Below are 13,893 nucleotides of genomic sequence, written 5' to 3'. Positions count from 1 at the left end.
AGTAATCTTGGTCAAAATCTTCACAATGTAAAAGAACCAAGATAAAGACTCAGCAGGGACTTAGCCCCAGGAAGGAGAAAACTTGAGGTGGGGAGGGGGGAGACTTAGGAATTAAAGTGACAGAATCTGATTTTGGAAATACTGTAACCAGCTTTCAGTCTTTCTTTGTCTCTTATTTGCAGAGTCAGTAGCATCATGATTAACACTTTATAAAGCACTGTAAAAAATATTAATGATATTACTTCTTTTGTGTGACGGCTCTTCCATGGCTTATAATATTTGTTAGCTTCCAGAAAGGCTTGTTTTCATTGATCTAAACTTGAGAAGCTCAGCATCTCCACTATTTTAGGGTCCTTGGTCCAGCAGTCTGTGTGTGTCCTGGCATCTTCTTTAGAAAGCTTGCCTTGAACCTGAGGTAACAGGAACAGCTACTTTTAGAAAATCACCAGTGTAAGGAGTTTCTAATCTGGCTCTTCCAAAATATCTTTTTTTTAAATTTATTTTATTTATGTATTCCCTTTTGTTGCCCTTGTTGTTTTATTATTGTAGTTATTGTTGTCATTGTTGTTGGATAGGACAGAGAGAGATGGAGACAGGAGGGGGGAGACAGAGAGGGGGAGAGAAAGATAGACACCTGCAGACCTGCTTCACCACTTGCAAAGCAACTCTGCTGCAGATGGGGAGCCGGGGGCTCGAACCAGGATCCTTACACAGGTCCTTCCTATTTGTGCCACTTGCGCTTAACCCACTGCGCTACAGCCTGACTCCCTATCCAAAATTTCTTAGTCTCCTTCTATATCCTGCTGGGCTGCCACCCCTGGGAGAACCCAGGTTGCCATGGAGGACTGCCATCTTTCTGCAGTTAGCTAATTAATTAGCGCAATCTCTTTGGAGCTCTGGAGGCCCATGCTGCTGTCTGATAGCTGTTGTTTATCTGGTAATGTGCTTGGTTCCAGTAGTTGATATCCAAACAGACAGCTGCTTGCTCTGAGCTGGTGGGACTGGCCTCTTCAAGCTCACTTTCCCTGGTTGTGACCATGGTCAGTTTCTACTCCACCACGCCTATGCCAGGGACCCACCAAGTGCCCAGTGCGGTGCCACCAAGGGGGAGTGAGGGTGGCAGTGCCTCATGGAGTGGCATTTCCTGGGAGCACTTGGGCTCTGTGACTGATGCCATTCTGACTTGGGATTCAGCCATGCTCTCACTGCCTGGGGGGGACTTACAGGTGTCATAACTCTCAGGAGTATGACCCTGAGTCACTCACAGCTGCCCCAGGGAACCTTCTAGAAGGCTGGGTTCCCAAGATATATCTTGTTTGACCTTCTAGCCATGCCTCATGTGGAGAGTAAAGTTTGATAGCAAACTGGTGATGCCTGCCCAGTGCAGGAGTGAGAATAGTAGGCAGGGTCCTTAGAAAGTGGTCCCAGGACTAGAAACTAGAGAAGTGACAACAGTGAATGTTTGAAGCCAAGAAAACGCACGCAGTGGGTGAACCAGCTGCTGCCAAGGCCCTCAGACCTCAGCGGGTATGAGCAGGTTTGAATAACGCCCAAGGTTGGCCCAGCATTCTAAATTCTAACAGCCAGGGAAAATGCTGGGCCAGGGATCTGGTATCAATCTTTAGAAAAAGCGTGGACTTTACCTCTTATCTAACTTTGTCATCTTGGATAAGCTAATTCCATCTTTCTCCGTGAAGGGTTATTGGGTTAATATTAAATGGGGTTAATGTCTCACCGTTGTAAAGATTACATGAGATAACGTATGCAAAGCAGTAAGTAATTAAAATATGATCCTTATTGTGGCTGGATGTATCACTACATAATTGACACAGAGGAAGAGGCTCTAAAGATGAGAGGAAGGCTAAAAACACAATGGGAAAGAAATGGAGCGTCTACAGTTGACTAAAATATGTGAATCCAGAGTGAACTAACCTGGCCTCAAAATGGGCCCAATTTTCAAATTCATGTGCAACAAATGATCTTTAACTATGAAGTAATATGTTCTTAAATTTTAAGAATTTTTTTTATTACCTTTACTTATTGGAGAGAGACAGCCAGAAATCAAGAGGGTAGGAGGAGAGAGACAGACACCTACAGCATGCTTCACCACTCTCGAAGCTTTCGAACCCAGGTCCTTATGCATTGTAACGTGCACTCAAGTAGGTGCATCATCATCTAACTCCTGTTTTTTAAATTTAAATCTTACGAAAAATAAACCTACTCCCAGATACAAAGGAAATTCTTGCTCCCACTTCTTCCTTCTGCCCCATTCTGGGTCCCAAGTAAAACAGATTCACCGGTTCACCGCTTGTAAAGAAACCCAACAGTCAGCCTGAGTAATGGTGATGGCATTTATTTACCAGTTGCTGCACGCCACACACGATGTTCACTGCTCTAAATATTGTTTTACAGGCTCTAAGGCAAAAACCATAATTTTGTTCTTTTTACAGAAGAGGAAGCTGACGATCCAATAACCACCCCACAGTTGCTCAGCTGTATTGTAGTGGAGGGTTTCTTCATCCAGGCCGTCCCGCTCTGCCATTCATTATATTCAAGTACAAGTGCATATAGAGATAGTATATTTCCCCGAAAGGTACACATTGTTCTCATGGTTCTCCCCCTTTGTTTTGCTCCATGCATAGCACTGTTTGTTGGAAATCACCCCATCAGGACTTTGAGAGTTTCCTGCTCCTTTTTATAATACTGTGGGACTTTGATTAGAGACCCTGTCTTTGATCCTTCAATCAGGAACTAGAGGCCAGAGTGGACTTTGTTTCTGTGTTTCTGAATGTTACAGGAATAAGTGACTAAGCGACTTAATTGAATGAATTTCTAGCCGCCTCGGTGTCTGTTAGTTGAGGCAGTGCTGTTAAGGCTCAAAGTTGGAAGCGAGAGAAGTGTGTGTGTGTGGGGGGAGCTTGTGCATCCAAATGTGTTTCCAAATACAGATTGCAGCTTTCCTTGATTCTCAGAAAGTATAATGTTCCTATTTGGTATGATTTGCTAGACTTATGGTTATTATTATTTTTTTGGTCTGAGTATGTTATTATTATTGTTTTTTATGTAAACATTTTCCCTTTATGGGGGGATTAGTGGTTTACAGCCAACAGTAAAATACAGTAGTAGGTATATGTGTACCATTTCTCAGTTTTCCACATAACACTCTAACCCCCCACCCAGGTCCTCCTCTGCCATTACATTCCAGGACCTAAACACTCCCCTTCACCCCAGACTCTTTTACTTCTGTGCAATACACCAAATCTAATCCAACTTCTGCATTGTGTTTTCTCTTCTGTTCTTGTTTTTCAACTTCTGTCTGTGAGTGGGATCATCCCATATTTCTCCTTCTCATTCTGACGTATCTCATTTAACGTGGAAACATTTTCTGGTGATTGCCAGACCCCCTTAAGAATAACTTAGTGGGCTAGGGAGATTGCATAATGGTTATGCAAAAATCCTTTCATTCCTGAAGCTAAGAGATATAGCTTCAGTCCCCAGGACCATCATAAGCCAGAGTTGACCAGTGTACTGGTTTAAAATTAAATTATTGTTAATTAATAACTTAGCAAATTAGGAATGGTCAATTTTCTGGGAGTGGCATGAACCTTGTAGTAGTCAGTGTCACATACAAAAGAAATTGACACTTCATCTTGGATGGAGTTTGAAGAAATCATGCTAAGTAAGATCAGCCAGAAAGAGAAAGATGGGGTGGGGGAGATAGCATAATGGCTATGCAAAATGCAAACAGACTGTCATGCCTGAGAGTCCCAGGTCCCAAGTTCAATCCTCTGCTCCACCATAAAGCAAAGCTGACTAGTGCAAGAGAGAGAGAGAGAGAGAAAGAGAGAGAAAGGAATGACTATGGTGGAGGGGGGGCAGTGGATGAGAGTGTTTTATAGAAAACTGAGAAATTTTACACATATATCAATGACTTTATTTACTATAAACCAGTAATCCCCCAATAAAAAATATGCAAAGTGGTTGTCCTGTGTCCCTTCAGAATCAGCAGCTGGGTGCTGCCCTAAGTAGTTGCCTCTCCCAGAACTCAGCTACCCCTTCTCAAGGTGAAACATACCTACTTGTGATCAGTTTTGCAACAGTTATAAAATTGGAAATAACCACACTGCTCTCACAGGTCCCTAGGAGAGTGGCACCAGGAATTCACGACTATTAGGTAGCAGACTCTAATCTCTTAAGAGTCTCATTTATTTTTTTTAAGATTTATTCATTTATGTAATGGCAGCAAGGAAGACCAGAGGACCCCTCTCCTCTGCATATATGATGCTGAGCATCAAACTCAGGGCCTTTTGCTTGCAAATCCTGCACTCTACCCTCAGAGCTACCTCTCTGGCCAGGTGGATTTTCATACCTACACCTACACCTACTACACCTACATCTACTACACCTACACCACCTACACCTACTAGACCTACACCTACTACATCTACACCTACACCACCTATACCTACACCTACTAGACCTACACCTACTACATCTACACCTACACCTACACCACCTATACCACCTACACCTACTACACCTACACCTATACCACCTACACCTACTATACTTACTACATCTACACCTTCTACACCTACACCTACTACACTACACCTACTACACCTACTACACCTACTACACCTACACCTACTACACCTACACCTACTACACCTACTACACCTACACCTACTACACCTGCACCTACTACACCTACACCTATACACAGTGAACTTTCACCCATTCTTTCTTTTCCTGGAACTTTGCCCTTGATGCTTTCTCTGTAGTTGTAGTTATTTCCAGCTACATGCTTAAACTCATCCTTTATTTGTTTTATTTTAATGTAAGAGAGGTACAAGGTGAGGACAAAGAAAGACCAGAGCACTGCCTTATAGCCATACTGGGGATTGAACCTAAGACCTTGGAACATCGTCATGAATGTATATTTGCATAACTATTATGCTGTCTCTTTTCAGCCCTAAGATAATCCTAAGGGTTAGTTTTCCCAAAGTAAAGAATAGACGAAGTTTTTTCCAAGGCTGGCATCTCTTAGGAAAATAAGTTCAAGGGGATAGAATTGATCATTGGTTTCTTAGATCAGTGGCCTGGGAAGACCTGGATTTAACAAAAAGTCTACTTTGATTATAAGGGAAAAAATAATATTGACTGACTAAAATTTCAAGAGGAAGTAAATATGTAATTCATTTTGAAAAAAAAAAGACATGTAGAAACATAATAGCTATAGGCATTTGTCCTTACCAAAGAAAAGAATAACAATTTATACTCAATTATAACGTACTTTTTGTAATCATGGAAAGAATTTATTTTCAAGTGTATTTCCTCTATCTGGTTTCCTTTTTTAAAAAACTAATAATTTCCAGATTCTAATATGACAGAAACAGTTCTTTTCTTTTTCTTTTTTATATTTATTCATTTATTCCCTTTTGTTTCCCTTGTTGTTTTATTGTTTTAGTTATTATTATTGTTGTCGTCGTTGTTGGATAGGACAGAGAGAAATGGAGAAAGGAGGGGAAGACAGAGAGGGGGGAGAGAAAGATAAGACACATTCTTTCTCATGTGGCTTATCCTCAAGCCTGCTTTTCTTATAAAAGATGTTCACTAATTTGACTCTGTTCATCTGTGAGAGTAGGCTAATGGCAGCCTAAAAAAAAAAACCCACAGCTTATGTATTACCCTTCTACCATTCTAAATTCTTGTAAAAATAATTTGTATTGCAGAAGATGAAAGTAGAATTTTTAAAATTTATTTATTTATTCAAAAAAGGAGGCATTAACAAAACTATAGAATAGGAGGGGTACAACTTCACACAATTCCCACCACCAGATCTCCATATCCCATCCCCTCCCCTGATAGCTTTGGGAACATGGACCCTAGGTCATTGTGGGATGCGGAAGTTGGAAGGTCTGGCTTCTGTAATTGCTTCCCCGCTGAACATGGGCGTTGACTGGTCGATCCATACTCCCAGCCTGCCTCTCTCGGAAAGTGGAATTTTATATCCTGAAGGACTTTTTTGTGCAGAAGCTGTGAACTCCAACTTACCAAACTTAAGACTGCATGTATTAAGCACTTTGAGAAGTACCTATCAGATGTCAAAAACAAAATGCTAGCTAGAGGCTCTGACAATGGGATGGTGTGCTCAGTAGAGTTACTACTGTGTGTGAAGACCCAAGTTCAAGCCCCTGGTGTCGACATGCAAGGGAGAAGCTTCACAAGCAGTGGAGTAGTGTTGTAAGTGTCTCTCCCTTTCTCCCCCATCCGTTTTTTCCTTCTCCATTTCTCACTAAATCTGCCAAAGAAGAAAAGGACAAAAAAAAAAAATCATTAAGCGGTGTGCAGGCATTGTGCAGGCACTGATCCCTAGTGATAACCCTGACAGTAATTTAAAAAAAAAAAAGGAGGGAGTCAGGTGGTAGCACAGCAGGTTAAGCGCACACGTGGCACAAAGCGCAAGGACCCGCATAAAGATCCTGGTTGGAGCCCCTGGCTCCCTGCCTGCAGTGGAATTGCTTCACAAGCGGTGAAGCAGGTCTGTAGGTGTCTGTCTTCCCCTCCTCTCTCCATTGCTCTCTGTCCTATCCAACAACGATGACATCAATAACAACAACAATAATAATTACAATAAAACAACAAGGGAAACATAGAATAAATAAATATTTTTTTAAATTTTTTACAAAAAGGAAAGAAAAGAAAATGTTAACTATGGTTATTATTGCCAGTGAAATGGGGATGATACACCCTCTTTACCTACCTCACATGATGTATTTTATGTGCTTGTGAAATACTGCAGTTATTTTAACATAAGGAGAGAACATCTCAGTAAGCATCAGTGACTGGGCAGCAATAAGGAAATGAGTCCTCCTCCTTGCACAGAGTGCCCTTGAACAGTGCAGAAACCACTCTGCTCTGACTCATCTTCTCTCCTGTGGCCTGGAAGGAAGAAATGACTCCTTAACGGAGCCTACCTCCTGCTGACAACTCTCCCCTTCTTCATTGATGGGCCCTGAGAAGACAACCTTACTCAACAGTGAGCTGCTTATGCAGTAATGGCCCTTTGCATAGGCTAAGTGCAAGTGCATAGTGGTCTGTAATAGCTAAGTTAGGGCATCAATGTTAATTGAATTATAATATTCACAAAGAATAGGGCACATACCTCTGAATTTCCACTGAGGGATTCATTAGTCAGCATCCATGTAACAAAACAAAATATGATCAGCTTCTGAAAAAGTCCTTGTGTCCTTTTAGTTTCAAGCCCCTTCCCATAGAGAGAACCACCTCTATACCACTAATGCCATAATGCCAGGTACTCATGGAACTTCAGAATGGAGCTATGCAATATGTATTGTATGACCTTTTTTTTTTTTTTTACCCAATTTCACAATTATATGTGTGAAATTATCTGTATGTCTTCATGTTGTCATAGCTTGTTCATTCACTTTGGGATATGGCATTACAGCCTGAGTATTCCATAGTTCATTCATTCAGCTAAATGGACATTGGGATTTTTTTTTTTTCTGTTTGAGGCTATTACTGTGTACGAGCACACATGGACCTGTGTTAGGGTAAACATGTTCGCTCTTCCTTGTTCTCTGTACTCGAGCGAAGTTTCCCTATGTATAAGACATGTCTACATTCAGTTTTAGTAGATGGAGAGATAGATCCTGCTATTTATTTTGTACAGTAGGGGGCAAAAATAGACTCCCACCAGTAACATGTGGTTATTTTGGGTGCTAAACATGCTCATCAGGGTGAATACTTACTGATGTGCATTGAGAATTTAATCTACATTCCTCTAGCACTTAATGGCATTAAATAGGATACCCTTTTCATTGAAGATGTGATGATTAAGGACTAGGTATCTCAATAGTGTACAGGATTTGCATGCACGTGGTCACAGGTATGCAGAACGACAGAGTTGAACAGTGCTCAATCTCTCTCTTTTATAAATATGAATCATTAGGTATGAGAATTAAACAGAGCCTCCTCCCCACCTTCAGTCTTACCATTTTCATGGACACCTCTTTTATGCCAGTAGTAAAATCAAGAGACAAATATCTTCTGTCATCCCTGACTGACTTTATATTTCCCCAACAGGAAAAAGAGAGAAGCTTCTCAATCAAGCTCTACCAAAACTTTACCCCAAGAGCAAGTGTCTTCTTATCAGTATGACATGAACTTTGAGAATGTGGGCAAGTGTATCATAATCAACAACAAAAACTTTGAGAGGAAAACAGGTAGGTACGATGGACATGCGCCGACCTTCCATATCCCCTTCCAGTGTCTTCACTTGTGATAAGACTTGAGTCTGCCATTCATGGGGTCAGTGCTGTGCCCATCAGCTGTGACAACCCCTCTGCAGATGCAGTCTGTGTGTCCAGAGAGAAAAGAGTAAGGAAAATTGGGAACTTTCAAACTAAGAAACCACTATGTCCATTAGTAAAGGTGGGATCAAATGGCTGGGGAGCCCTTTGTGGGTGCCAGAGCTGAGAGCAGGCGAAGCCCATGGAAAGCCAAGTTGCTCTGTCCTTGGAGTTTGCTTCTTATGTCAACAGCTCACCTAAATTATGACCTTGGCAGTGGCACTGTGAATGCTAGCATGCAATTGCCAGCCTGGGTAGAGTGCACTCATCTCCAGCAACAGGCTTGATTTTTCCACAGGGATGGGTGTTCGAGAAGGAACTGACAAAGATGCCCAGGACCTTCTCAAGTGCTTCAGAAACCTGGGTTTTGAAGTGTCCGTCTATAATGACTGCTCTTGCGCCCGGATGCAAGAGTTGCTGAAACAAGGTAAGCACCTTCTCCTCTCCTCTCCAGACAGGAAGGGCACCTCAGCTAGTCTCCCAGCTCCTCCAAACCCCATCTCCAAGATCAAATTGGCTTCTGTTACAGCAGGAGAAGTGGGTTCTGTATCTGTAGAATGGTCTCTGTTTTGGGAAACTTCTTCAGGAAGTAACAAATCTAAATCTTTCTGACAGAGGAGCTTGCGTCAACTTTTCCCTGGTGGCAGAGAGAGAACAGCAATCCCCGTGTATATCAGAACAACCTTACTTCACTCCACAGCACATGCACATATAACTATAGGGCTCTGTCTTTAACACAAGCCCCTGCAATGCTGGCCAATAGAATATTATTGTAATGTTGACAGCAGAGCTTTTGGGAGGATTCAGGACATAGTGAAAGTACTGTCAGCAAGGACAGAACTGAAAATGAAGCCTGCAAAACAATGGTGTTCCTATTACGTCACACTATCTAATGGATGCCACTGGAAGGTCTTCTGGCATTTTGGGCCAAGTATTTGAAGGCCTTACCTGGACCAGCAAGATAGCTCACTTGAAGAGTGTACTGCTTTCTCATGTGTACAACCTAAGTTCAAGCCCAACCCCACTAAATCTAAGGACACCTGGTGGTGTGGTCTCTCCCTCTCCACACCTGGTGGTGTGGTCTCTCTAGAAATAACTGAGTATCTTATTATACCGGGATTTTAAGTAGTTATTAGGTACACAATCCAAGCCACTACTACATTTCTTAGCTGTGCAGCAAGGAAAGAGGGAAGGAATAGAGGTGGGAGGGAAGGAAAGGGAAGAAGTCACCAGAACCTTATGTGAGTCTGAGCTGAGTCTGCCAGCTAAGTAATTTATGGTTCCCTTCTTCACTACCTAAATTGGCCATTGATCTTTTTTTTTTAAATTCTTTTCATTTTACTTTTGAAATTAAGATAAAATCATAGAATAAAAAGCATATTGTTTTGATCATTATATTTTGAGGAGGTCTTACATATGTATGATTTCACCTCTCCTGGACTACTTTTTCATTCAGATGAAGAGAAAGAGAGAGGGAGGGACACCATGACATTCCACGTGGCCCTAGGACTTAAGCCTGAGCCATATCATGACGAAGCATGCACCTTACTTACTCAGTGAGCTATCTCAAAGACCCTTAACCATTCTGCCCCCTGCCCCAGGGCAATCACTGGGGCTCTCTGCTGGCACTACAAATCTATCACTCCCAGCAGCCTTTTAAAAATGTTTTTAAATTGATAGGACAAAGAGAAATTGAGATGGGGGATAGAGATAGAAAGAGAGAAACACCTGCTTCACCACTTGCGAAGCATTTCCCCCTACTCCACTCCCACAAGTGGGGAGCTAGGACTGAAACTCAGGTCCTTGCACATGGTAATGTGTGTACCCAGGCACACCAACATCTCCCTCTCCATTCTTAAATCTTAAATGTGCCTTTGAGTGACACTCTTGATTATGCCACCATCATCACCATCCATCTCCAGAATTCCTTCCCTTTTATACAAGTGAAAATCAGTCAGTTTTGAAATATAACTCCTTCCAGCCTCAGGCAACTATCATTCCCCTTTTTGCCTTTGTGAGCTCTGCTACTCAAGGTATTCATGTTAGTAGAATCATAAAAATATATTTTTCTCTGCAGGGGTAAATAGCATAATGGTTATGCAAAGAAACTCTCATGCCTGAAGCTCCCAAGTCCCAGGTTCAATCCCCTGCACCACCATAAACCAGAGCTGAGCAGTGCTCTGGTAAAAAAAAAAAAAAAAAAAAAAAAAAGAATCATGTCAAAAATATATTTTTCTTTAATGAATGACTTGTTTCATTTAACATGATATATTGATTTCTTTAACAAATAGCACAATATTTATTATGGAATATACTGTTGAAATAGTTACTCATTAAGTATGCACTGACTTAACCCATTTCCAGACAACACACAGAATGGTTAACTTGCCCACTGTTCTAACATATCAAAGTAGAGTCACACCCTTCAGCACCCCAACATACTGCCTCCCAGCAGCCATCTGAACTCTGCACATATTTGAGGCTTCCTCCTGAGGCAGCCTGGTTTCTGACAGAGCAGGAATTCTAGAACTTTCCCTCTCTAACTTTTCTTCCCTGAACTTTTCCCCCTGGAGAGTGGACCTCCACTACCCCAGACCAGCCTGGAGGGGAATTGAGATCAGAGGGTCGCCAACCCTCAGCATCAAACTTTTCAATGTTGAACTCACACTTCCTTTTAGCTTCCGAAGAGGACCACAAAAACTCAGCCTGCTTTGCCTGCATCTTACTAAGCCACGGAGAAGAAAATTTAATTTATGGGACGGATGACATGATACCAATCAAGGACTTGACATCCTACTTTAGGGGGGACAGGTGCAAGACTCTTTTAGAGAAACCCAAACTCTTCTTCATTCAGGTAATCACTTTTCAAAGCTCAGAGTTCAGTTGAGGTGATGATAGTGTGACTTGTGGCTTGGTTGTTATCCTTTTTGCAAAACCAGGTGCTCTTTCAATCAGTTATGCAAATTTGGATCTTTTATTTTTTTTTTCCTCGAAGTACGTGGAATATGTATTTACATTGGGCCACAAATTATATGAGCACTTCTTTAAAACACTGTAGTACTTTTATTTGCTCTGCTTACTAATTTTATATCAAATTCATTCATTTATTCATCCTGAGTTGTCAGAGCATGCCAAGCTCAGTTTTGGACTCTGGCACACAGCAGTGAGAAGCACACACATATCTGCTTCCCACTCCCTAGAGTGAACTGTGCTTCTGATATTCAGGCTTGCCGGGGAACAGACCTCGATGATGGGATCCAGGCTGACTCAGGGCCCATCGGTGACATGGATGAGAACTACCGGTGTAAAATTCCAGTGGAAGCTGATTTTCTCTTCGCTTATTCTACAGTTCCAGGTATAATGTTTGCTGTATGCAACCACACCAAGCCATTCCTCTGTTAAAATACCCTTTGGGCCTTGTGAACAGACTGAAGCCACATCACTCGAGAAGTGCAGTTTTGATGACCCCCCAGCCACCAGCTCTCATTGTCTGTAGGGAATCTAACTATATTGTCCTTTCTCCACTCACTAAAGGTTATTACTCATGGAGGAGCCCAGGAAGCGGCTCATGGTTCATGCAGGCCCTCTGTTCCATCCTGGAGGAGCATGGGAAAAGCCTGGAGATCATGCAGATCCTCACCAGAGTGAACAACAGGGTGGCCAGGCACTACCAGTCCAGGACTGACAACCCAGACTTGAACAACAAAAAACAGATCCCATGCGTGGTCTCCATGCTCACCAAGGAACTCTACTTCCACAAATAGCTGCTGGAAAACCTCTGGTTCTTCCTTGCCATGAATCCGATTTTTCCTTGTTGTTCTTGAAATGTTTGGAAAAAATCTAAAGGAATGTTGAGTTTTAATTGAATTTTAACTTCATATGTGTTGATTCAACAGGGGAAAAACTTTTGGATGCTGTCTTATCTGTCTGAATTTCAGAAACTCTTGTTTATAATGTTATCCATTCATGGCTTTGTAATTTTTCTCTTAGGTTCTCTGTTTCTCTTTGTTGCTGTGCTTGGAATATACAACAAAAATAACCTCTGTAGGTGCCTCTTTACTGTATCCTCTGTGTGGTGGTGACTTTAGTGTGCCATCAGGGTAATACCCTCACTTGACAAAGGAAGGCCAGTACTTGACAGAAAGTAACTTGTCCATTACCAAAAAAAAAAAAAAAAAGCCTCTTACATGTGCTTTGAACAATTTGTCTTTGGCTTATGGTAGATTCTCATGCAGAAATTGCACAGTAAATTAGAGGGAGGGAGAAGTTTACTGAATATAATATGTACTAGTGAAGATTTTGTCAGAAAGACAGAACCCATTCTAGGCATTAATAGTGGGGAGAGACTTGCATAGATGATAAGAGAGAAACTAGGAAAAAGTGAAGCTGATGTCATCTAGAATTATGAAGTGATGTGTATTCCAGAGTCTAGAAGTGGGGACCCCTTCACAGGTGCTAGAACCATTCTGGGGGAGCTTGGTAGTAACCAGGACCACCAGGGGTTGTGAGAAATGGTGCCATGGCAGTGACATAGCCACGCCTGACATGGGGCAATCCCAGGTGAGTCAGATATGAAGAAGTACCTCTCCTGCCCTTTCTTCTTCCAGTAGCTTACCCTTCCAGATCTACCTGGAAGAGCCAGTCTGCAAGATCCCTGAGAAATGTGATTTTCCCACAAACCACTGCAAAGCAAGGGCTAGTGAGGCTGGAGAGAAAGAGGAAATGGATATAAACCTGGCCTCTGACATGAACAGAAGTAATCAGATTCCCTGATACTCAGTAGTTCATCCATTCAATAATTTATTCATTGAGCTGTCAATCAACATTTTACCTGCTGTGTGCAAAGTAATCTGTTTTAGCTTTCAGAAAATAAAAAATACCTAGAACTTTTTAAAAGATGAGTCCAAGTCTTATACTGAATAAAAATTTTGTTAACTTATAATTCTGTAAATGGGGGGAAATTTATGACAAATAACTTTGCACTTTCTTTTCAAGGTGGTACTGTGATTTAGATTTCTGACAAATTGCTGTTTTATTCAGCCTAATGACTGGTCAGTGGACAAATGTTTCTATTTATTGATTAAAATTTGGTGCTTAATTCCTAACCTACTCAATGTGTTTGCCTTTTAAGTTAAGATGATGGAGAAAGGATGGGAACTGGCTCTCCTGACATGACCTCAACAGAAAACATAATTCATGTTGCTTTGGAATCTGAAACACTAAGTTACAAAAACTAAGTTAAATAGGATCATTGAAATAGCTCACGTGGTACTGTGCTGTTTTGACATATACATGGCCCAGGTTCAAGTCTAGCCCCCACTACATTGAAGAAAGTATCAGTGCTTTGCTTCTGTCGACACAAAGGGTAAATCAATGAATAAAACTGCTTGTGATTGGGCTGCCATTTATGAGTTTGGAAACAAAATCAGATGGTTTACAAATATATTCTTAATAAGAACACTGACTTAGAAACAGTTAGTAAAAAATTTTCCCACCATCTGAAATAGATCAGATTCTC

The 13,893-nt window shown here is 41.5% G+C and overlaps 1 protein-coding gene across 1 annotated transcript in view; it reads left to right on the top strand.

The window, feature by feature from the left end:
* The window catches only part of CASP7 (caspase 7), a 35,231-nt gene extending 21,751 nt beyond the window's left edge, over positions 1 to 13,480 (top strand). Inside the window, exons 3-7 of the mRNA XM_016186816.2 lie at positions 8,110 to 8,249; positions 8,674 to 8,802; positions 11,054 to 11,229; positions 11,601 to 11,730; positions 11,910 to 13,480. Of these exons, the coding sequence (XP_016042302.1) occupies positions 8,110 to 8,249; positions 8,674 to 8,802; positions 11,054 to 11,229; positions 11,601 to 11,730; positions 11,910 to 12,139 (805 nt within the window). The 3' untranslated portion in view covers positions 12,140 to 13,480. The remainder of the gene's footprint in view (positions 1 to 8,109; positions 8,250 to 8,673; positions 8,803 to 11,053; positions 11,230 to 11,600; positions 11,731 to 11,909) is intronic.
* Positions 13,481 to 13,893: the final 413 nt, after the last annotated feature.

The sequence above is a fragment of the Erinaceus europaeus genome, chromosome 14, assembly GCF_950295315.1.
Source record: "Erinaceus europaeus chromosome 14, mEriEur2.1, whole genome shotgun sequence".
Lineage (NCBI taxonomy): Eukaryota > Metazoa > Chordata > Mammalia > Eulipotyphla > Erinaceidae > Erinaceus > Erinaceus europaeus.
This window is presented reverse-complemented; position numbering and strand designations above follow the sequence as displayed.